Genomic DNA, 23,058 nt, shown 5'->3' with positions numbered 1-23,058 from the left:
GTGTAGAGTTTGGCCACAGGCGTCAGTAGTGTGTGTGTGTGAGTGTGTGTGTGTGTGACCTGTTTAGCGGTGTAGAGTTTGGCCACAGGCGTCAGTAGTGTGTGTGTGTGTGACCTGTTTAGCGGTGTAGAGTTTGGCCACAGGGGTCAGTAGTGTGTGTGTGTGTGTGTGTGTGTGAGTGTGTGTGTGACCTGTTTAGCGGTGTAGAGTTTGGCCACAGGGGTCAGTAGTGTGTGTGTGTGTGTGTGTGTGTGAGTGTGTGTGTGTGTGTGTGACCTGTTTAGCGGTGTAGAGTTTGGCCACAGGCGTCAGTAGTGTGTGTGTGTGTGTGTGTGTGTGTGTGTGTGAGTGAGTGTGTGTGTGACCTGTTTAGCGGTGTAGAGTTTGGCCACAGGGGTCAGTAGTGTGTGTGTGTGTGTGTGTGTGTGTGTGTGTGTGTGTGAGTGTGTGTGTGACCTGTTTAGCGGTGTAGAGTTTGGCCACAGGCGTCAGTAGTGTGTGTGTGTGTGTGTGTGTGACCTGTTTAGCGGTGTAGAGTTTGGCCACAGGCGTCAGTAGTGTGTGTGTGTGAGTGTGTGACCTGTTTAGCGGTGTAGAGTTTGGCCACAGGCGTCAGTAGTGTGTGTGTGTGTGTGTGTGAGTGTGTGTGTGACCTGTTTAGCGGTGTAGAGTTTGGCCAGAGGCGTCAGTAGTGTGTGTGTGTGTGTGTGTGTGTGTGAGAGTGTGTGTGTGTGACCTGTTTAGCGGTGTAGAGTTTGGCCACAGGCGTCAGTAGTGTGTGTGTGTGAGTGTGTGTGTGTGTGACCTGTTTAGCGGTGTAGAGTTTGGCCACAGGCGTCAGTAGTGTGTGTGTGTGTGAGACCTGTTTAGCGGTGTAGAGTTTGGCCACAGGGGTCAGTAGTGTGTGTGTGTGTGTGTGTGTGTGAGTGTGTGTGTGACCTGTTTAGCGGTGTAGAGTTTGGCCACAGGGGTCAGTAGTGTGTGTGTGTGTGTGTGTGTGTGAGTGTGTGTGTGTGTGTGTGACCTGTTTAGCGGTGTAGAGTTTGGCCACAGGCGTCAGTAGTGTGTGTGTGTGTGTGTGTGTGTGTGTGTGTGTGAGTGAGTGTGTGTGTGACCTGTTTAGCGGTGTAGAGTTTGGCCACAGGGGTCAGTAGTGTGTGTGTGTGTGTGTGTGTGTGTGTGTGTGTGTGTGTGTGTGTGAGTGTGTGTGTGACCTGTTTAGCGGTGTAGAGTTTGGCCACAGGCGTCAGTAGTGTGTGTGTGTGTGTGTGTGACCTGTTTAGCGGTGTAGAGTTTGGCCACAGGCGTCAGTAGTGTGTGTGTGTGTGTGTGTGACCTGTTTAGCGGTGTAGAGTTTGGCCACAGGCGTCAGTAGTGTGTGTGTGTGTGTGTGTGACCTGTTTAGCGGTGTAGAGTTTGGACACAGGGGTCAGTAGTCTCAGCAGGAGTGTTTCTCTCTCACTGGCGCTCCGGTTCTCCTCGCGGCCCAGCAGACGACACACTTCCATCGCCAGCAGAAACGCAGCGCGAGTCTCCACCTGAACACACACACACACTTCATGAGTGGCACTACAGCAAACGGTGTGTGTGAGAGTGTGTGTGTGTTTACCTCCATTCTGCTGAGTGTTTGCACGTGCAACGCGTGATCCTTCAGCAGCTTCCCAAACACGGAGCGCTTGCATGCGTATTCCCTGCCCAGATGGACGATCCTGACACACACACACACACACACACACACTCACTGACACGTCTCTGCTGTATGATGATGATGTGAGTGTGTGTGTGTGTAATCACCTCCTCATGGCGGCCACCGCGCACACGGTGTTGTAGATGCGAGTGATGGTGAGCATGTTGGCGATGGAGGCCACGCCGCGGCCCTCGTCTGACAGCTGCACACACACACAAGACAGAGACTCTGATATGCCTGTGAGTGTGTGTGTGTGAGAGTGTGTGTGTGTGTGTGTTGTGTCTTACCAGCCGCGCGTTCATGCCGTCCAGCAGCAGCTCCGCCGTGGGCACCTGCCGTGTTCCCAGCTTATCCTTCAGCCTCTGAACCTCAACCCCATTAGACGAGCCGTTAGAGTCCCAGACCTCGGCCAGGAACAGAGACAGACCCTTACTGCCCTACACACACACACACACACACACACACACACACACACACACACACACAGATGTTAGCAGCAGATCCTTTAAGTCCTGTAAGTTGCGAGGTGGGGCCTCCATGGGTCGGACTTGTTTGTTCAGAATACTATAACCCTATGACAGCAGTGATCTGACATCCGTCTGCTTCTCTTTTAGAAAGGTTTCTGACATACAGACGCCACTGATGTGTGTGTGTGTGTGTGTGTGTGTGTGTGTGTGTACCGGTGTAGTGTGTCCGTGTTCATCGGTGATGCGGGCCAGCGTGAGGGTCATATCAGCATCTGTCGCCGACGTGAACCATTTAAAGCCATACAGCTTGAACCATCCGCCCTGCTGTCGCCTGGCAACCGTCTCCGTACCGCTCGCTATGACAACAACAGCATCACGTCAGAGACTGATGAGTGACAAACATGTGTGTGTGTGTGTGTGTGTGTGTGTGTGTGTGTGTGTGTGTGTGTGTGTGTGTGTGTGTGTGTGTGTGTGTGTGTGTGTGTGTGTGTGAGAGTGTGTATCTCACAGACGTCAGATCCTCCTCTCCTCTCGGTCATCCACTGTCCCGACGTCCAGAATCTCTTCTCATCACGTGAGGTCAAGCGCTCAAACGCTTCTCTGGCCGGCATACCTAAAGACTACACACACACAGACACACACACAGACACAGACACACACACACACACACACACACACACACACACACACACACACACACAGACACACAGACACACACACACACACACACACACACACACACACACACACACACACACACACACACACACAGACACACACACAGACACAGACACAGACACACACACACACACACACACACACACACACACACACACACACACACACACACACACAGACACACACACACACACACACACACACACACACACACACACACACACACACACACACACACACACACACACACACACACACACACACACACAGAGTTCAGTGAAGCTCCTCTCATAGACTCGGGCACACCACACAGGTCATTGACTGACAGTATCAGAGCCTGTGCGGCGGGAGCTCCGCGGACTGGGTTTCATTACGGCCCCTGTTGGTCAGGTGGCGTATAGCTGACATTACACAGCAAACAGTGGGGCAAAAAAGTATTTAGTCAGCCACCAATTGTGCAAGTTCTCCCACTTAAAAAGATGAGAGAGGCCTGTAATGTTCATCATAGGTGCACTTCAACTATGAGAGACAGAAAAAAAATCCAGAAAATCACTCCAGGACCTTTAAATGCTTCTTCCGAAGTCACTCCTTCGTTGCCAGGCCGGTGTGTTGGGGATCATAGTCATGCTGAAAGACCCAGCCACGCTTCATCTTCAATGCCCTTGCTGATGGAAGGAGGTTTTTACTCAAGGCCCCATTCAATCTTTTCTTTACACAGATCAGTCGTCCTGGTCCCTTTCCAGAAAAACAGCCCCAGAGCATGATGCCCCCCCCCCCATGCTTCACAGTAGGTGTGGTGTTCTTCTTTCTCCTCCAAACACGACAAGTTGAGTTTTTACCAAAAGTTCTATTTTGGTTTCATCTGACCATATGCCATTCTCCCAATCCTCTTCTGGATCATCCAGATGCTCTCTAGCAAACTTCAGCAGGGGGACACGTCTGGCACTGCAGGATTCGAGTCCCTGGCGGCGGAGTGTGTTACTGATGGTTCCTGTGGTCCCAGTTCTCTGCAGGTCATTCACTAGGTCACCCCAGTGTGGTTCTGGGATTTTTGCTCACTGTTCTTGTGCTCATTTTGACCCCACGGGGTGAGATCTTGCGTGGAGCCCCAGATGGAGGGAGATTATCAGTGCTCTTGTATGTCTTGCTCCACAGTTGATTTCTTCACACCAGCTGCTTACCTATCGCAGATTCAGTCTTCCAGCCGGGTGCAGGTCTACAGTTTAGTTTCTGGTGTCCTTTGACAGCTCTTTGGTCTTGGCCATAGTGGAGTTTGGAGTCTGACTGTTCGAAGTTGTGGACAGGTGTCTTTTACACTGATAACCAGTTCAAACAGGGGCCATTAATACAGGAGTGGAGTCTCTTAAAGAAGAAGTTACAGGTCTGAGAGAGACAGAAATCTTGCTTTTTTGTTATTGACCCAGTTTGTTTTTTGCCCCCCTGTGTGTGAGAGATGGAGTGTCTTACCTCGATGACTTTAGCAGCTCCGTCCGTCATGGCCAGCGGGCAGGTGTAGAGTCCAGCCGACGGAGCAAACAGGTACATCTTACTCATCTGATACACACGACTGCACACACACACACACACACACACAAACACACACACACACTGTAGTGAAGCTGCTGGGCTGTGAGGAGCACATGCAGATGGGCGGTTCCTGACCTCCACTCCCCATAGGGCCGGGTGTATCCGGCCGCCACCAGCCCCTCCTGCGCAGAGATGGCCCTGAGGCGGGCCCAGGCGGGGCAGGTGATGATGCGGTCCACCCGCCGGCCCCAGGGGTCGTAGCGCTGCAGGACGGGCGGATGGAGCTCACACTGCCGGCCCAGAGCCTCCACCTCGGACACCAGCCGCTCGCCGAAGCGCAGCAGCTCCGCCTGCACCGCCCGCACAGGCAGGTGGCGCTGCAGGTAGGCCTGGAGCAGTGCATCCTGGGTAAACGGGTTGGTGAGCAGGGGCCGCTCCTGGAAGAACGACCCGATGGCGGAGCGGGAAAACGGCTCGTGTGTGTGTGAGTCCAGCTCACTGAGGCTCTCGATGGACACGCTGCTGTCACACACACTCCTACTGAGCATGTGCGGTGCCAGCCGGTTACCACGGCGACACACCCGGACTGCCATTGCTGAGGCTGTACACACACACACACACACACACACGCACACACACTGTTCAACTGCACAAACTACATAAACATCCTCAGGAAATGCCTCACACACTGTATCCCAAATAAAGGTTTGGGTTTACATAATATGTTTGTGTGTGTGTGTGTATTTTTATGCATTTATAAATACACACACACACACACATGCATATTTTTAAGAAAATATTTATATGACATACATATACATACAGTATACATGTGTGTGTATTCAAATATACATAATAATTACACACACACACACACACACACACACACACACACACACACACACACACACACACACACACATTATGAAAACACAAACCATTGTTTTGGATGAGATTGGTCGTTTGACAGCCCGTTTTTTAAAAACTCTATTGTAAACTATTATTGGGAAAACACTTCGTGTCTGTTAAGTTACATTCCTGTGTTGTTGTTGTATTGTTGAATGATGATTTATTTTTAATATGAGTTTAGTTCAAACACATTTTCTTTTGAATCTTTGGTGTAAACTCTGAATCATTTAGACTGCGCAGTACAGCTGTGAACTTTCACACACTTTCTCTCTCTCTCCGAACATCCGCTTCATATACAGAAAATTACTTTAAAAACACAACAAACACACTCAAAATCAGCGCTGACAACAGACAGCTCTCCCCACCAAACTCACTCCAGCGACCCGAGCTGTTTTGAGCTGTTTTGAGCTGTATTTGAGCTGTTTTTGAGCTGTTTTGAGCTGTTTTGAGCTGTATTTGAGCTGTATTTGAGCTGTTTTTGAGCTGTTTTTGAGCTGTATTTGAGCAGAGTTTACGCTGTTTCTCTGTTGTTGTTGTTTGCAGATTTGAGCCGCTCACCCATCGCTCGCGTTCCGCGTCTCCAAACTGGACAAATAAACTGAACCCGACCACTGGACTAACTCAACCTATGGACTCAAATACCGTTTATATGAGGAGTCGACTGAAGGAGTCGATTCTTCGAACGGACACCAGCGTCTGAATCCATGGCGATTCGCTGAAGGAGTCGATTCTTCAAACGGACACCAGCGACTGAAACCATGGCGATTCGCTGAAGGAGTCGACTCTTTTAGACGGACACCAGCGACTGAAACCATGGCGATTCGCTGAAGGAGTCGATTCTTCAAACGGACACCAGCGTCTGAATCCATTGCGAATCGCTGAAGGAGTCGACTCTTTTAGACGGACACCAGCGACTGAAACCATGGCGATTCGCTGAAGGAGTCGACTCTTTTAGACGGACACCAGCGACTGAAACCATGGCGATTCGCTGAAGGAGTCGATTCTTCAAACAGACACCAGCGTCTGAATCCATTGCGAATCGCTGAAGGAGTCGACTCTTTTAGACGGACACCAGCGTCTGACACACTAGTCTGAAGTGATTTTATGATTAAAAGAAGAACAAATATCTGCCAATGGGTTCACACACATCAACTTAACTCAAATGTTCATATCCAACGACAGATATTAGTTCTTGTTTTGAGCACAAACTCACCTAATTCTTGATTTATTCACGAGCGAGTCATTAATGTGTGTTGATTTAAGGATGTGTAGAGTTTGAGCGGGAAACAGAAATCCTGAGGAAGAACATCATCTCTGCAGCGCATCACATTCAGAGCCGTATGAAATCTGTTTATTGTGTTTAATAGTTCTGGCCACAGCTTTAATGGTCAGATTAAAGTGACTCTCGTTCATCTTCTGAACACAAATGAGAGTCTTCCATTGACAGTCTAAGCAACTTCAGAAATGATCCATACGGATGGAGTGGATTATTCCAGATGTTCTGAAGAGTCTGAGGGGTTTGAGGACATTAGGAGAGGAAACAACCACAGGATTATCATTAATGGGTGAGCTGGCCCTTTAAGAGACGGACAGACTGTTGATTTATTCATCCTGCATTATACAGCAAATTATGTTTTTATCTGCATCACAGGGCCTGATCCAATGCCATGATATTGAATATCTTATCTCTAATTTAAGACATCAAGGCCTTAAACTGTCAAATCAAGACCCGTGGAAACCCTGCATTGACTTTATATGTCGTTTTTTAGTCAGAACTGTGAGATAAAAGTCTCAGTCTGTGGAGAAAACAGACGTAAAGCAGAATAAAGACACGCAGGAGAAGCGTCACAAGCGTTTAATGCAGTCTCATGCAGCAGAAGCGAGCACATGCTAGATATGAGCCAAACAGAATACATGACATCACCATAAAAATAGCAGAAGATTTATGCATATACTTGATAAAAAATGTAAAAATGGAGGTTGATGTTGAAATAAGAATGGAGGTAATAAATCTGAAGCTCTGAAGTCTCTTCAGGTCCTGAGGTCATTGTGGTTTCTGATGAGTCCATGACAACACGCAGAACATCGAGACGGACACACACACTCACACTCGCTCGCTCGCGGTGTGTGTGTGTTAGCGTTAGTGTGCGGCGCTCCGTGAGGTTTGTGTGTTTTATGAGGTCTGGCGAGTGTGTCCCAGCGGTGCGGCTCTAGGGGGCGGAGCCAGCCCCGCCCGTCTCCATGTGGGTGGAGGTGGGCTTGATGGGCGTGGGGTGCTGGTGCTGCAGGGCGTGTCTCTCCAGCAGCGTGCGGTGGGTGAAGGCGCGGTGGCACACGCCGCAGGTGAAGGTGCGCTCCACCCGGTGCGTGCGCATGTGCACGTTGAGCGAGCTCTTCTGGGTGAAGCGCTTGCTGCAGACGGAGCACTGGAACGCCCGCACGCCCGTGTGCACCACCATGTGCTTCAGCAGATAGTCCCGCAGGGAGAAGGAGCGCCAGCAGATGCTGCACTGGTGCGGCTTCTGACCTGCACACACACACACACACACACACACATCACGGGGCGTGGCCGCAGTAATCAGGGTGTGTGCGAGCTCTGCGTACCGGAGTGGATGAACATGTGTTTGCTGTAGTTCTTGCGGGAGCGCAGGGACTTCCCGCAGTGGGTGCAGTCGAACGACGTCTCCGAGCCCTGAGGGGCGAAGCTCGGACCTGCAAGGCATGCTGGGGTGGAGGGGGGCGGAGCCGGGGTCAGGGGAGCCGGGGGCGGGGCCTGCTGGCACGACTCAGCCAGGTTGTCCATCACCATGGGTCCGCCCACGAAGAAGGACGGCGTCTGCGACTCGCTGGCCGGAAACTGGAAGAGCATCTGCGGAGAGAGAGAGAGAGAGTTAGCGGAGGACGCCCATCATAAGCCCCGCCCCGCCCATCATAAGCCCCGCCCATCTCACCTGCCCGCCGAGGTTCTGGGAGGACTGCTGCTGCGGCGGCGAGAGCGGTTTGCTGACCCGGCCGCGGGACGCCTGCGGATCCGCCTGAGACCAGAAGCCGCTGGAGAACACGCCTGAGTCCTCGTAGAAGCCGGCCTGAAACACACAAACACACTCGTCTCTGCGCCTCGGCCGCCCGTGGGTCAGCGTGTGCCTTACCTGTGTGTAGGTGGGCTGGCCTCCTCGCTCGTCCATCTCGAACAGCGCCTCCCCTTCCTGCACGCCCTCGTTCTTCACCACCACCTGGTCTCCGCCCAGCACCTGCGACACACACACACACACACACACACACACACACACACACACACACACACACACACACACACACACACACACACACACACACACACACACACACACAGGGGAGAGTGCAGTGTCTGAGAGACTGTGATTAGACTCCCCCTGATCGTCACGGCATCCTCAATAAACCCGGCAGAAAGACTGGCCGAGGAAAGGCTGATCTCACCGGGGTTAAAGGGTTAGTTCAGCCAAAAATGTAAATTGTGTCATTAATGACTGAGCCTCATGTGGTTGGACACCCGTCAGACCTCCGTTCATCTTCAGACACAAATGAAGATATTTTAGTGTAAATCTGATGCTCTGAAAGGCCTCCATTGGCTCAACTTTACACTCTCAAGACCCTTAAAAGACACTAAAGACTAAAGTTACAAAGTCCATCTCACTACAGCGGCTCTACAATAACTTTATGAAGATGAGAATAGTTTCTGTGCGCAAAAAAACCCTAAATAACGACTTATATAGTGATGACGATTTCAAAACACGGCCTCATGAAGCTTTGAAGCGTTATGAGTCAGTGAGTCGATACAGCGGTTCAAAGCGTTATGAATCAGTGAGTCGATACAGCGGTTCAAAGCGTTATGAGTCAGTGAGTCAATACAGCGGTTCAAAGCGTTATGAATCAGTGAGTCAATACAGCGGTTCAAAGCGTTATGAATCAGTGAGTCGATACAGCGGTTCAAAGCGTTATGAGTCAGTGAGTCGATACAGCGGTTCAAAGCGTTATGAGTCAGTGAGTCGATACAGCGGTTCAGAGCGTTTTGAATCAGTGAGTCGATTCAGCGGTTCGAAGCGTTATGAATCAGTGAGTCGATTCAGCGGTTCGAAGCGTTATGAATCAGTGAGTCGATTCAGCGCGTTATGAATCATGAAATTTGCCAATCCAAACCGCTGAATCGACTCACTGATTCATAACGCTCTGAACCGCCTCACTGATTCATAACGCTTTGAACCGCTGTATCGACTCACTGATTCATAACGCTTCGAAGCTTCATGAGGCCGTGTTTTGAAATCGTCATCACTATATAAGTCGTTATTTAGGGTTTTTTTGCGCACAGAAACCATTCTCGTCTTCATAAAGTTATTGTAGAGCCGCTGTAGTGAGATGGACTTTGTAACTTTAGTCTTTAGTGTCTTTTAAGGGTCTTGAGAGTGTAAAGTTGAGCCAATGGAGGCCTTTCAGAGCATCAGATTTACACTAAAATATCTTCATTTGTGTCTGAAGATGAACGGAGGTCTGACGGGTGTCCAACCACATGAGGCTCAGTCATTAATGACACAATTTACAGTTGTGGGTGAACTAACCCTTTAATGAGCGCCGCTGATCCACTGGAGCTCACAACTCCGAAAACACCAGATCACATGTTCAAATAGGGACTCTTTATATAAATAAACCACAGATTTCAGCTTTAAACTACTACATTATCGACTGACAAAGTCTTAAAACTACGTTTTGTCACACATTAACAGTAGATTTTAACAAAAAAGACGTGTAAACACAGCCCATGTCAGACATTTCTCAACGAGACGAGCCGCTGGCAGAAGCTCCGCCCATGAGGAGAATCACGCCTGTTGAGAAGTGAATGTCACGAGTAAACTCAATGTTCAAGCGTCCACCTTCGTGTGAACGCCACATTATCCTCCGCCTGAAACTGCCTCATCGACACGGCATCCTCAATAAACCCGTCTCCGGCCTGATGACTCCGATCGTTCGAATATTACAATCTATTATGACCTCTGACCTGTAAAGTTTCCAGAATAATAATCATACGCTGTTTGTTAATTGGCCAGAGGAGAACTGCCCCCCCGACTGAGCCTGGTTTCTCCAAGGTTTATTTTCCTCCATTAGCTCCTGATGGGGTTTGGGTTTCCTCTGGCGTGCTCAGTTGGGGACACTACATGTTAGGGCTGGGGATTGACACCAATTTCACAATTCGATTCACAAGCTTTCGATTAGATTTTCGATTATTTTCGACTCGATTCATTATCGATTATTTTGGATATGTATCAGGTATAATACATAGAACATTTTCTCGAGGAAAACAAATCTCTGAACTAATGCTGTAAACTATAAGAGTCAGTTGTACTACATTAGCCTACTAATATTGAAGGTACAAATTAACAGATTTGTATACAAACACTTAAATTACACTAAATTATGTTTTTTATATATATATATAATAATAATGTTATAATAACTTTACAATTACATAATCATAATTCTACTCCAATTAGATTTTTGAAATATAAACATTTAAATGGTGGCTGCATAAAAACTTGCCAGATTTATTCATACATTCATACACACATGCATTAAATATTGAAGAATTGACAATGAATATCCTCTGTAATGGTGCATATAATTAGAAAAATGCTCCTCTCTAGAGTTCATTTTTCTAGCTGACTAACGAGTTTTTGGACACTGGATATGGTTTTTCTGAGGTAAATGTGACGTTACATGACATTTACAAGCCGTTTTACTGACGTCTTTCTGCGGTTGAAACACTGATTGAGCGATTCTCTGTGACTTTATACGGATTTCAGTAAGTTATCCTGTATCTTTAACACACTTTCAGAAGCTCATTCATGTTTATTTCGCGCTGTTACTGATATAAGGCGGAAGAGAAGATCAGCTCATGTTTGCTCCACTGCTGGTTCTCTTGAGCCGCGGCGGAGCGATCTCGCACCACAGCACCAAAACGCTATTTATGTTTTTGAATTTCATAATTTCAGCTTTTAATAAAGCTAGCTAGGCTTGAGGGCGGGTCTTGTACCTGCAGGCGCAGCGGCTGCCTCTGTTTGCGCGTGTGCGCCGTCTGCCGGTCCGGCTCCGCCTCCCTGTCGGGGTCGTGTGCGTCTCTCTCGTCGTCTTCGCTGAAGTGCTCCACTCCGCCCACCAGCTCCTCCGCCCCGTACTCCGCCCCCATCGGCCGCTCGTTGGCCGCCCGCTCCGCGCTCAGCATGTAGTTGATCTCCTGCGAGCAGCTGGAGGGCTTCAGCATGGCCCCGCCCCCACCCAGCCCCTCCCCTCTGCACATGGCCCCGCCCCCTAACTCGCTGAGGGGCATCAGAGGGCCGACTCCGCCCGCTTCCAGGCCTCCGCCCTCCGCCGGAGCGCCTCCGCCCAGCGCGGCCGCCATGTCTGAGTCCATCCCGTAGGCGAAGCCCTGCAGCGGCGGCGCGCCCTCCCGGCCCTTGGCCCCGCCCTCCTCCTGCTTCGGCCCCGCCCCCCCGCCCGTGGCCCCGCCCCCCGCGGCCCGCCGCTGCGAGATGATCTGCGTGCACTCGTCGATGACGGTCTTGATCTGCAGGATGGAGGCGGCGGTGAGGATGCAGAGCGCCTGCGAGTGGAGCACCACCAGCGAGCCGCTGTACATGAAGTCCACCAGCTGCTTCACCGTCTCCGCCGGCACCAGCGGCGGAACCGAGATCTCGGAGTGGCCCAGCAGGAGCTTGTCCTGGAAGAAGGGGCTCCCGGCCGCCAGCACGCAGGCATGGGCCCTCAGGGACGCGTCGTGGATCCGCACCGTCACGTCGCAGAACAGGCCCTTACGCCGCTGGGACCGCAGCGCCTCCAGCACAGACTGGCTGGAGTTGTGGAGGTGGATGTAGTGGACGGCCTCAGGACCCGACGCCATGACCCGCTGGACTCTGGGACACGCTACACACACACACACACACACACGCACACGCGCACACGCGCACACACACACACACACACACGCACACGCACACGCACACACACAACCATCACTCATTAATACATCAGATAACCCAACAGAAACATGATTATACAACCTGTAGAGAGTGCTATATCAATAAAGGTGACTAAACACACACTGTCTCTCACACACACACACACACACACACACACACACACACACACACACACACACTCACACACTCACACACACACACACACACACACACACACACACACACACACACACACACACACACACACACACACACACACACACAGGAGACTGTGCAGTTCACTTTCTGTGAAAAAAAACTCATTCTGTGATTTATAAGCATTTTGAAAAGTGAGGACATGGGGAACGTCCTCATATTTCACCCTCTTTTTGTAATACCCATGTCATTATACACATTTGTGTCCTGATATTTCACAAAAACATGCCCACTCACTCACACACACACTCTCTCTCACACACACACACACACACACACACACACACACACACACACACACACACACACACACACACACACACACATTCTCTCTTTCTCTCTCTCTCTCTCACACACACACACACACACATTCTCTCTTTCTCTCTCTCACACACACACACACACACATATTCTCTCTTTCTCTCTCTCTCACACACACACACACACACACACACACACACACACACACACACACACACATTCTCTCTTTCTCTCTCTCTCTCTCACACACACACACACATTCTCTCTTTCTCTCTCTCACACACACACACACACACACACACATTCTCTCTTTCTCTCTCTCTCACACACACACACACACACACACATTCTCTCTTTCTCTCTCTCTCACACACACACACACACACACACACACACACACACACACCGGCGGTCAGGTGTAATTAACAGTGTGTTAATGCAGTCATTACGCTCACTTGTGCTCTACGTGTTTATTATTCACACTGACATCTGCAGTGCTGACACACACTCACACACACTCACCTGCAGGAGTGTTTAAAGTGCACTAATACGCTGCTGCGCGATCATTACTTCTTTATTATCGATCTCGGGTTTATTTGCGAAGATTCGCGATGGACCGAAGCTTCTCTGCGCTCACGGGCCCCGATATCCGCGACCAGCCCGTCAAAATAAAAGCCCTCAACGTCATAACAGTCTGTCAAAATAAAAGCCCCCAACGTCAAATTACAGCCCGTCAAAATAAAAGCCCCCAACGTCAAATTACAGCCCGTCAAAATAAAAGCCCCCAACGTCATTACAGTCTGTCAAAATAAAACCCCCCAACATCATAACAGTCTGTCAAAATAAAAGCCCCCAACGTCATAACAGTCTGTCAAAATAAAAGCCCCCAACGTCATAACAGTCTGTCAAAATAAAAGCCCCCAACGTCAAATAACAGCCCGTCAAAATAAAACCCCCCAACATCATAACAGTCTGTCAAAATAAAAGCCCCCAACGTCATAACAGTCTGTCAAAATAAAAGCCCCCAACGTCAAATTACAGCCCGTCAAAATAAAAGCCCGCTCCATCATAACAGCCCGTCAAAATAAAAGCCATGAACGTTATAACAGCTCGTCAAAATAAAAGCCCCCTCCGTCATAACAGTCTGTGAAAATAAAAGCCCCCAACGTCAGAACAGTCTGTCAAAATAAAGAATAAAAGAATATTCCTTACATATTTTCTTTTTTTTTTTCTTGAAGGACACATGAAGACCATTTTTTGCACACACAAGTTTAATATACATTAACATAAATTGTGCTGTTACATAGTGTTTTATTTGTGATATTAGAGCACAGTGATGCTCACACGATCTATAATAGCTGTATGAACCTCAGAGAATATAAAGACAAAAGTGCATAAACATCCATAATTATCAAATGGAGAAATCCCTGGAGAAAGATGACCAGCAGGACTGCTGACACTAACCAGACACACCCAGAATCCCTCGGTTAACTTTAACACGTCACACACAGAGCCAAGGGCCAGGAATGTTTTTGTAAACGCAAAATCCATCAAGTTAATACACACTTGTAAAATGACACACACGTCTGAGTTGCTCAAACAGGTAAATACTCAGTATGGCATCCCTAAATGTTACTCTGCGAGTTGTGCAGATAGTGATGGATATTCCCAAGTACATTTGGTAAACACAGAACAAACCCACAGTGAGCAGACATGAGACACAGGGTGAACGGCCAGCGGAGTGTGTGTGTGTGTGTGTGTGTTCTGTCAGGCCTGCGTCTCCAGCACCACCGATGGCTCCACCAAACACAGGCCCGGGTCATCAGGATGGATTCTGCGCAGACCCCGAGCGTATGAAGCCTGCTGGGCCTGACACAACTTCTGAATGAGGAAGCGCTTGTCCCGGCCCTCCTGCACAGACACACAGACACACAGACACACAGACACACACACACACGCACACACACACACACACACACACACACACACACACACAGTCAGAGTCTTCAGCAACACCATCAGCGAAACAAGAGCGTCCTCGTGATGAGGGGACTCACCATGGCCAGCTGATCGCGAAGCTGCTCAATCACACGCTTATGAGCTCCGGCCAGGGCGATCACATAGAACATCCCCAGACTGCAACACACACACACACACACACACACACACACACACACACACACACACACACACACACACACACACACACACACACACACACACACACACACACACACACACACACACACACACACACACACACACACACACACACACACACACACACACACACACACACACACACACACACACACACACACACACACACACACACACACACAAATAACACCACGCAAGTTCCTCCCAAACTCAATTGTGTTTTTATTCACTGACTTCACTCAACTTCCCAAAACTATTATGATCATTTTTGTGCTTTTTCTTGATGTTCCAGGTCAGAAATGACCATGAAAAAGTGCTTATGAATCTCTTTATTATTTATGCTCCATTATCCCCAAATACTGGATCTCTGTAGCGGTTGAAGAGCTGAAACCCTATTGTTAAACTGTCCAAGGGTCAGCATTCTCCTCTAAAACTGACCGGGCAGACCAAACCGTGAGGCGTAGAGGCTTGAGACTTTGAGGGCTGGTAGTGCTAACACCACCTACAGCAACACCAAAGCTCGCCCCAATCGGCCTGACGGGGGCGCTACAGCGCTCAAGAGTGTGAAATGGCTCATAACATAGATATCCATAATAAAGGCTAGATGTCTCTTCCGCTGCTGGCCAATGGAGGACGTCTGCACCTGGCGGCCATCTTGTCACAGTCAGCTCGCTCACTCATTGTGTTTTAATGGTGTTTGCACTTTTTGAATAACCATAACTTGCTCAATTTTACCGATTTTCAAACTGTTTGGTTTGTTATAAACGTCAGAGATGTAGTTATGACACTGCATACTTATGAATAATTATTATTATAGCCACGTTAATAATGTTTGTAAGAAGCCAAACCATTTGTAAATCCGCTTTCTGCGAGATAAGAGTATTTGTGTTCAGATCACTCGCCTTACATCAGGAGCCCGCCAGAAAGCTGGCCTGTGACAAGATGGCCGCCGGTGATGACGTTAGAGACTCCGCCGTAAGACATCTAGCCTTGATTATGTATATCTATGGCTCATAACTCCTGAACTGTTAGGCGTAGACTCACGTGTCTTATATCATTGGGATCCTTGGCTCAAGACTCGGATTTGCTCGTCACTTTTGAAATGCCTACTTTTGCGAACTAGTCCAAGGCTTCTGGCCCATCCTGAGGAAGAATCAGCTCTCATCGGCTATCCTGGTGAACTTCTACCGCTGCGCAATAGAAAGCATCCTGACCAACTGTGTGGCAGTGTGGTATGGGACCTGCTCTGTTGCGGAGCGCAAGGCACTGCAGCGGGTGGTGAAAACTGCCCAGCGCATCACAGGAACTCCACTACCTTCCTCCAGAGGAAACGCTGCCTGCATACATTATATTATATTCATAGTACATATCCACCTGTAAAATACTGTTTATAGTAATAACCATCTCTCTATTTATAGATATATTTATATATATTCAGTACATATCCATGTCCTGCACTTGATGCTATTGCACTTCTGGTTAGACCTAAACTGCAAACTGCATTCCGTTGCCTTGTACCTGTTCTTGTGTAATGACAATAAAGTTGAATCTAATCTAATCTAATCTAATCTAAACCAAACCAAACCAGTGCAGCAAGATTCTATGGAGTCTGATTGTCAATAGTTATCAAAGAAGATTTTTGAACAAACATAGATATTTTCACCAAACTCAGCACACCTATGTATGAGCTCATTATGAGGTCGCGGCGACTGGCCACTTGGTGGCGCTAGAACATGAAAAAAACATGAAAATGGCTATAACTATACAACCCCAAGTCCGATTGAGTCGCAAAACTGGCATGTGGCGTCTTCGTCCGAGTTGCCAAGACTGCCTTTGAGAGCAAAACTGAGCAGCTTAGGTTTATGACATTCATACCGCATGATAGAACTCCTCATGCTGAGCAACTTTGCCTCCAGGATCGCCGCCGCCAATCGAACGATCGTCGAAATATTGGAGATTATCTCAAAAAACAACTTTGGCGAACTAGTCCTAGGTTTTTGGCTCAACCTTGATAAAACCACTGCGGCACAACTCTCTGGACTCTCTAGGTCAATAATTATCAAAATAAATGTTGAACTTTGGCCTTTGGACAGCTATAGCTGGGTCATTTAGAAAACAGGCGTGGCCAAGCTCACCCAAAAGCCGATCGTTCCAGAATGAAACTCGAAACTTCACAAAATCATGCGACATGTGATTCTAAACAAGCATGCAAACTTGTATGGAGATCGGCCCATAGGTGGCGCTTTAACCCTATTGTAAATTGGTTGTAAATATACATGCTTGCTAAATAAAACATAATATCTTATGTGCTAAAAGGCCTTAAACGTTCACAGATTGAATCCAGTATTTGGGCATAATGGAGCATAATGAGAGATTCCTCGTAGGCGGGTCATTTTTGACCCAGAACACTAAATTAGGTTCTTCACAGAGTGTGAAGAGCGTGAGATGCTCCTCACCACGTGATGACGAAGAAGGACACGGCGAAGGCCTCGGAGGCGAGCGCCATCAGGAAGCTGCGCAGGCCCAGGGGCAGCTGGGAGATCACGTGCGGCATCACCTTCCACGACGTGCTGAAGCTGACGAACGGGCCGCACACCCGGGACGCCTGGATCCTGAAACACAGCTCAATCAAAGGTGCGGCCGGACGGCGTGTTTGATGAGGTGATGCGGGACTCACTCTGCGATGCTGACGGTGACAGGAACCGACGCCAGAGCCAAACCGATCAGCAACACCACCAGGAAGAAGAAGTGGGAGCTGGACGCCCGAAACGGACGCGTGGCGGGACGACAGTTGGTCACCAGAGACACCTGTGGGAGTCAATGGGCGGCTGGTTAAAGCAGACACACCTGGGGAGATCAACACATGACGGGGTCACAGCAGGGGGCGTTCACACTGACACACACCTTCACACGAGGAGCTAAAGCTACATGTTCGTCACCTTTTTGAGGTAGAAGACGAGGACGTATTTGACGGTGTTGATGGCGGGAAGCAGAGGGCAGTAGAAGGTCCCGATCCAGCAGATGGTTTGGCCGTAGACGATCTCCAGCACGTTCTGAGGGACGGCGAACTCCTGCTGACCCCACCACCTGGCCAGCCCACAGTCGCAGTGATTCACGATGATCCTGAAACACGAGAAAACGCTCAGAGACACACCTGAGCCGAGTCTCAAGCGCTCCTGTGGACGTGCAAAAGACGGGCTTACTTCCTGGGAAACTCCACGAAGATGGTGACCGCGGCGATGATCAGGAAGTCGAAGATCACCAGCTTGTACATCTCCTGCCCGATGTGAGTCTCCCAGCACTGCAGGACACACACGCATTAGAGACGTGTGCACAGACACAAACATACATGTGTGTGTGTGTGTGCGTGTGAGTGAGACGTACAGGGTAGATATCATGGTTGTAGCCGCAGGGACAGTCTAAACTTCCACAGGACGTGATCTGGACCCACAGAGAGAAGAGCAGCACGCCGATACTGGCCAATCGCATGAACACACACCTGGACACACACACACAAAATGAACACGACTGATGTCTCCCAGTTCAGGGCTCACGCCAGACACAAGACGCCACAAAAACAATCAAAGCCAAGAGTCTAACCCATGCAGACACACTATATTGCCAGAAGTGTTGTGCCGCCCCTTCACATGCACATGAGCTTTAATGCCATCCCATTCTTCATCCGTAGGGTTTATGGAGTCTCAGCTCTAACAGCTTCAGCTCTTCTGCTCTTCTTTCCTCAAGGTTTAGGAGTGTGTTTATGGAGTCGCAGCTCTAACAGCTTCAGCTCTTCTGCTCTTCTTTCCTCAAGGTTTAGGAGTGTGTTTATGGAGTCGCAGCTCTAACAGCTTCAGCTCTTCTGCTCTTCTTTCCTCAAGGTTTAGGAGTGTGTTTATGGAGTCGCAGCTCTAACAGCTTCAGCTCTTCTTTCCTCAAGGTTCTATGGGGTTGAGGTCAGGACCAGAGCATGTGAGCGGAGTGGAGCGCGAGCGGGCGGGTTTTGGACAGAGCGCAGAGCGGCATTTTTAAAAGGACAGAGCGTTGGTTTCCCGCTCCAATTTCGCTCCGCTCACACCACGAGTCTGAAGCATGCTCAGTCAAGCCTGACCCAGAATCCATCTGTCTTGCACTGTCATCAACAGACTATTTACATTCAAACCTCGGCTCACATTACTGCTCATAATGGAGTTCAAAATGTACTTCAAAAAAGAAAACGAGAAATCGTACAGGTGTACTATTAAAAAAACGAACTAACAGTGATAATGGGGTACAAGAAAACGAATGTGGAGACATCGTTTCAGTAAGTAAAGATTCCTTTTGGAATCTAAAAAGGCACATCTCCCGAAAGCATGAAAGTGTGCTACGTGAACACGCACGGAATAAAGCAAAAGGTTAGCAAATTGAACTTGTAACAAAGTGTAAATTAAATATAGCGTAATATTCAAACAGATTTGTTTTGTCATTCAAGTAGGCCTAATGGTTCGTTTTATTTCATTTATGTCGTCCGTGAATTTGTATTTGATAGAGCGAGAGGAGGAACAGCAGCAACAGGAGAAAACTGTTGAGGAATTCAAAAGTTTCTTCACTGCACGCAAAGGCCCAACCATAACAAGGGAGAGAAAAAGAGAGCTGGATGTAGCATTTTTTAAAATGATTTACATGGACTATGAACCGCTGAGTAAAGGAGAACGCGAAGGGATGCAACTTTTCGCCAGCGCAGCTCAACCGGGCTACACACCTCCATGATACAATACCGTACGCGACACGCTCATGCTACCTGCTCTGGAAGAGATGGAAGCCAAACTGCAAGACCTACTGCAAAATGGTGATGGGCTCGTTCTGTCAGCGGACATTTGGACCAGTAGAAGTTGGCCAGTTTTAATGATGGGATGTTCCGGGGGCACACGGTTTTGTTGGGCTGTGAGCACATACAAGGGCACCACACCGCAGATCGTATTTATCAAAAGTATGAAAGTGTACTGAAATATTGGAACGTGCAACGACGTGTGATTCGTGACGTTACTGACAGTGCCAGCAACATGATCAAGGCGTTTAACCTCCTCCCTGGCACTGAAGAGGAGGCGGAGGGTGAAGTGACCGCGGATGCCAGCAGCAGCGCTGAACACGAAGAGGAGGATGAGGAACCACCGGTGCCATCGCAAGTCAGTGTGGAAGTGATAACAACTAATGTAGAAACTATGATAAATCAGTACTTTACTGTGTCAAATTTACATCTGAGATGCCCCATTCACATGCTTCAGCTAGCGATCAAAGATGCCGTTAACGAGCACGACAACATTAATAGGCTGTTAGTGAAAGTCGGCAAGCTGGTGAAAAGTGTACGCAAGAGCACCCTGAACACAGAGGAAACAGACCAATTAGGGGTCCGCCCCACAAATGCCTGCGCCACTCGATGGAGCAGCCAGCTTCGGATGATTCAGTCGGTCATCCGGTTGTTCCAAAAAGACCCGTTATGGCAAAACAAACTCAAGTCTAATGTTGCTAACATCACCCTGAATCAAGTACGCCAGCTGACGCACCTTGTCAGTGTGCTGACAGCTCTGGCAGACCTCACAGACAAAATGCAGAAGGAGCTTGGGAACCTGGGGATGATCCTCCCTGCCGTCACAGAAATAAAATCCCTGCTCACCGATGACACTCACGCTGCACTTCCAATGGGCATCGCTGCTTTTGCAGAAACACTGGCGAACAACGTGTCAACTCGCTATGGAATATACTATACTGATAAACATCTCATTTTAGCATCAGTGTTAGATCCCCGTTTCAAGACAGAATGGATAATCCGAGATGAGTCTGTATGCAACAAACTCGGGGAGATCCGTGAACTCCTCATAAAAGAAGCGGAGGAAATTAACGGTCCCGGGACATCCGAGAACGACACACCACCCGCCGCTGACCTTAATCCCGAGCCTGAACCAAAAAGAGCTCGCCTGTTCGGGTCCTACTTCAGCGAGCAGCAACGCATTGCTGGAGACACCAAAGGTGAAGTTGAAAATTACCTCTCATCCCCGAGACAGAACCCAGACGCAGATGTCATTCGATTTTGGAAAGAAAGCTCAACGTCTTTTCCCCGCCTGTCTAAAGTGGCTCGCATTGTGTTCAGCATCCCAAGCGGGTCGGCGAGCGCAGAGAGGGTTTTCTCCGCTGCTGGCCTGCTCTCAAGAAACCACCGCATGAGTCTGAAGCCTCAGACATTGTCCAAACTTGTGTTCTTGAAGGAGAACTCAAAAGAACTGTAGATAGGAAAGCAAATTTTTTTTTTTGCGCACTGCGCAAAAGTTCCGTTTTCAGAATTTTGGCCTAATAGTTCATTTAATTTTAAAACTTTTATGTATATTTTTGTTTATATCATTTTTTTTTATATTATTCGGCCCATTTATTTGTTTAATTTTACAGGACTTTTTGTGACTAGCCTAATTTGTCATTTGAAATAAAACATTTCTATTTGAAAAATGTTGTTGTTGCTCAGTTCTTTAGGAGGTAAGGCTGTGGTCTAAGCTAAAAGTGATATACATGACATGTAGATTTTTTTCCTTTTTTGGAGCAGGGGAAGGGTTAGAGTGGAGCGCGAAGCAAACTGCGTTGAGCGCTGAGCGATAATGAGCGGAGCGGCCTGATGAAGCTTTGAGCGGGGGAGCGGAGGGGTGAACAGAGATTCTCACCGCTCCACTCCGCTCATATGCTCTGGTCAGGACTCAAGTTCCTCCACACCAAACTCCTCATCCATGTCTTTATGGAGATGCTTTGTGCACTGGTCAGTCATGCTGGGACAGGAAGGGTCCGTCCCCAAACTGGGCCCACAAAGTTGGGAGCATGAAATTGTCCAAAATGTCTTGGTGAAGCATTAAGAGTTCCTTTCACTGGAACTAAGGGACCAAGCCCTGAAAAACAACTTTGTTATAATCCCACTAACAGTTGAGCGTGGAATATTTAGTAGTGAGGAAATGTCCCGAATGGACTTATTGCACAGGTGTCCATACACACCTACATGTACCACCGATCACGACCCCACGCTTGAGTTCTCTGAGCTCCTGAGAGCGGCCCATTCTCTCACTAATGTGTGTAGAAGCGAACACACACACACACACACACTCCTGAGAGCGGCCCATTCTCTCTCTAGTGTGTGTAGAAGCGTCTGCAGGTCTAGAGCTGGAGTTATACACCTGTGGCCATGAAGGGGTTGAACACCTGAACTCAGGGATGTGGAGGGGCGGCTCAATACTTCTGCTAATATAGTGTATGTATACAGAATCAAATTCATAAATATGTTATACCATTTTAACGTTATTAAATGTTCATACTGAATGACTGAAAGAGTTTAAGTGAACTATCGTTTTAATATAGTGGCTGTTTTTTTCATATGCAGGAGAATTTAGATTTGTGTGTTCTCAGGTGTGTGTGTGTGTGTGTGTGGGGTCTGCTGAGCTAGAGGAAGTGTGTGTGAGCATTGCCTCATCAGCGTGAAGCGGATCTCGAAGGCGGGCGAATAGTCCTCAAAGCTGATGATGAGGTTGAAGATCAGCGGCGTGATGAAGTTGGCCAGCGTGATGACAATGGAGGGCAGGTACTCCACCACCAGCTCCACCAGGAACGCACTCTTCTCCTCCTGAACACACAAGTGTCATTGGAAACCAGATCAGGACTGAAACACACACACACACACACACACACACACACACACGTCACCTCCGCCTGCTTGCGCTGCGAGAACACCGTGGCCATGTAGATGCAGTAGAAGCACATGACCAGGATGGCCATGACGAAGAGGTTGAGCGCGGCTCTGAGCGTGTAGATGCGGCACCTCTCGGCGCGCGTGCGGTTGGCCATCCTGCGCTTGATCCGCTCCTCCTCCAGATCCGTCTGTGGGCACAGGAAGAGAGGGATCACGCTCATGAGGTCTCAGCCGGCGGAGAGCGGGAGGACACGCACCTTGAGCTCGTAGAGTAAGCTGCTCCGCTTGAGGCGCGCCGCGTTCTCGTTGGTGATGCAGAAGTCCCAGCCGGCGAAGATCTTGTTGCAGAAACTCTGGAAGCGATCCTCGTCCTGAATGAGCTTGCGTTTGAACCCGGCCGCAGACCTGAACACACAGATCACAGGTCACATTGAGCTCTTCACGGGTCCACTTCGACACACACACACACACACACAC

The 23,058-nt window shown here is 48.8% G+C and overlaps 3 protein-coding genes across 11 annotated transcripts in view; all 3 read right to left on the bottom strand.

Annotated features, from left to right (window-relative positions):
- Positions 1-6,092, bottom strand: part of LOC307123479 (acyl-CoA dehydrogenase family member 11) — a 21,317-nt gene extending 15,225 nt beyond the window's left edge. For 3 of the 7 annotated variants that reach the window (XR_013816171.1, XM_079812016.1, XM_079812015.1), the window contains exons 1-9: positions 5,827-5,971; positions 4,495-4,960; positions 4,300-4,399; positions 2,663-2,774; positions 2,368-2,510; positions 1,975-2,124; positions 1,795-1,889; positions 1,610-1,709; positions 1,398-1,538 (exon numbers count right to left, since the gene is read on the bottom strand). Coding sequence is in view for 6 of the 7 variants with exons in the window: in XM_079812016.1 (XP_079668142.1) it covers positions 1,398-1,538; positions 1,610-1,709; positions 1,795-1,889; positions 1,975-2,124; positions 2,368-2,510; positions 2,663-2,774; positions 4,300-4,399; positions 4,495-4,960; positions 5,827-5,830 (1,311 nt within the window). In the remaining variant the exon portion in view is untranslated. Of the gene's footprint in view, positions 1-1,397; positions 1,539-1,609; positions 1,710-1,794; positions 1,890-1,974; positions 2,125-2,367; positions 2,511-2,662; positions 2,775-4,299; positions 4,400-4,494; positions 5,048-5,826 lie in introns of all 7 variants that reach the window. The other 4 variants (XM_079812014.1, XM_079812013.1, XM_079812017.1 and 1 more) reach the window with 2 other exon arrangements.
- Positions 6,093-6,600: 508 nt separating this feature from the next.
- Positions 6,601-13,390, bottom strand: zbtb45 (zinc finger and BTB domain containing 45). 2 transcript variants are annotated; one of them, XM_079812012.1, is made up of 6 exons: positions 13,251-13,390; positions 11,330-12,216; positions 8,418-8,519; positions 8,220-8,354; positions 7,873-8,137; positions 6,601-7,795 (listed from the first exon to the last, which is right to left on the bottom strand). In XM_079812012.1, exons 2-6 carry the CDS (start codon positions 12,191-12,193, stop codon positions 7,479-7,481), a joined length of 1,683 nt encoding a protein of 560 aa, XP_079668138.1. In that variant the 5' UTR covers positions 12,194-12,216; positions 13,251-13,390; the 3' UTR covers positions 6,601-7,478. The 2 variants fall into 2 exon arrangements, with proteins under 2 accessions (XP_079668138.1, XP_079668137.1); XM_079812011.1 differs by having other exon boundaries at positions 8,220-8,519.
- A 596-nt stretch (positions 13,391-13,986) lies between these two features.
- tmc7 (transmembrane channel like 7) overlaps positions 13,987-23,058 on the bottom strand; it is a 41,245-nt gene continuing 32,173 nt past the window's right edge. Inside the window, exons 7-16 of one of the 2 annotated variants that reach the window (XM_079813064.1) lie at positions 22,839-22,986; positions 22,596-22,769; positions 22,361-22,515; positions 18,273-18,387; positions 18,092-18,189; positions 17,828-18,011; positions 17,566-17,696; positions 17,345-17,500; positions 14,786-14,864; positions 13,987-14,639 (exon numbers count right to left, since the gene is read on the bottom strand). In XM_079813064.1, the coding sequence (XP_079669190.1) occupies positions 14,496-14,639; positions 14,786-14,864; positions 17,345-17,500; positions 17,566-17,696; positions 17,828-18,011; positions 18,092-18,189; positions 18,273-18,387; positions 22,361-22,515; positions 22,596-22,769; positions 22,839-22,986 (1,384 nt within the window). In that variant the 3' untranslated portion in view covers positions 13,987-14,495. The remainder of the gene's footprint in view (positions 14,640-14,785; positions 14,865-17,344; positions 17,501-17,565; positions 17,697-17,827; positions 18,012-18,091; positions 18,190-18,272; positions 18,388-22,360; positions 22,516-22,595; positions 22,770-22,838; positions 22,987-23,058) is intronic. The other variant, XM_079813065.1, reaches the window with a different exon arrangement.

Source organism: Gobio gobio (assembly GCF_949357685.1).
Source record: "Gobio gobio genome assembly, chromosome: 3".
Lineage (NCBI taxonomy): Eukaryota > Metazoa > Chordata > Actinopteri > Cypriniformes > Gobionidae > Gobio > Gobio gobio.
The sequence above is the reverse complement of the archived record's forward strand: the minus strand, read 5'-3'. Positions and strand labels throughout refer to the sequence as shown.

Coding starts and splice junctions, on each gene's coding strand:
- zbtb45 (XM_079812011.1), bottom strand. CDS start 12,193: ATGGCGTCGGGTCCTGAGGCCGTCCACTACATCCACCTCCACAACTCC. Junction 8,138..8,219: donor CCCAGAACCTCGGCGGGCAG/GTGAGATGGGCG, acceptor CTCTCTCCGCAG/ATGCTCTTCCAGTTTCCGGC. Junction 7,796..7,872: donor ACACATGTTCATCCACTCCG/GTACGCAGAGCT, acceptor GTGTGTGTGCAG/GTCAGAAGCCGCACCAGTGC.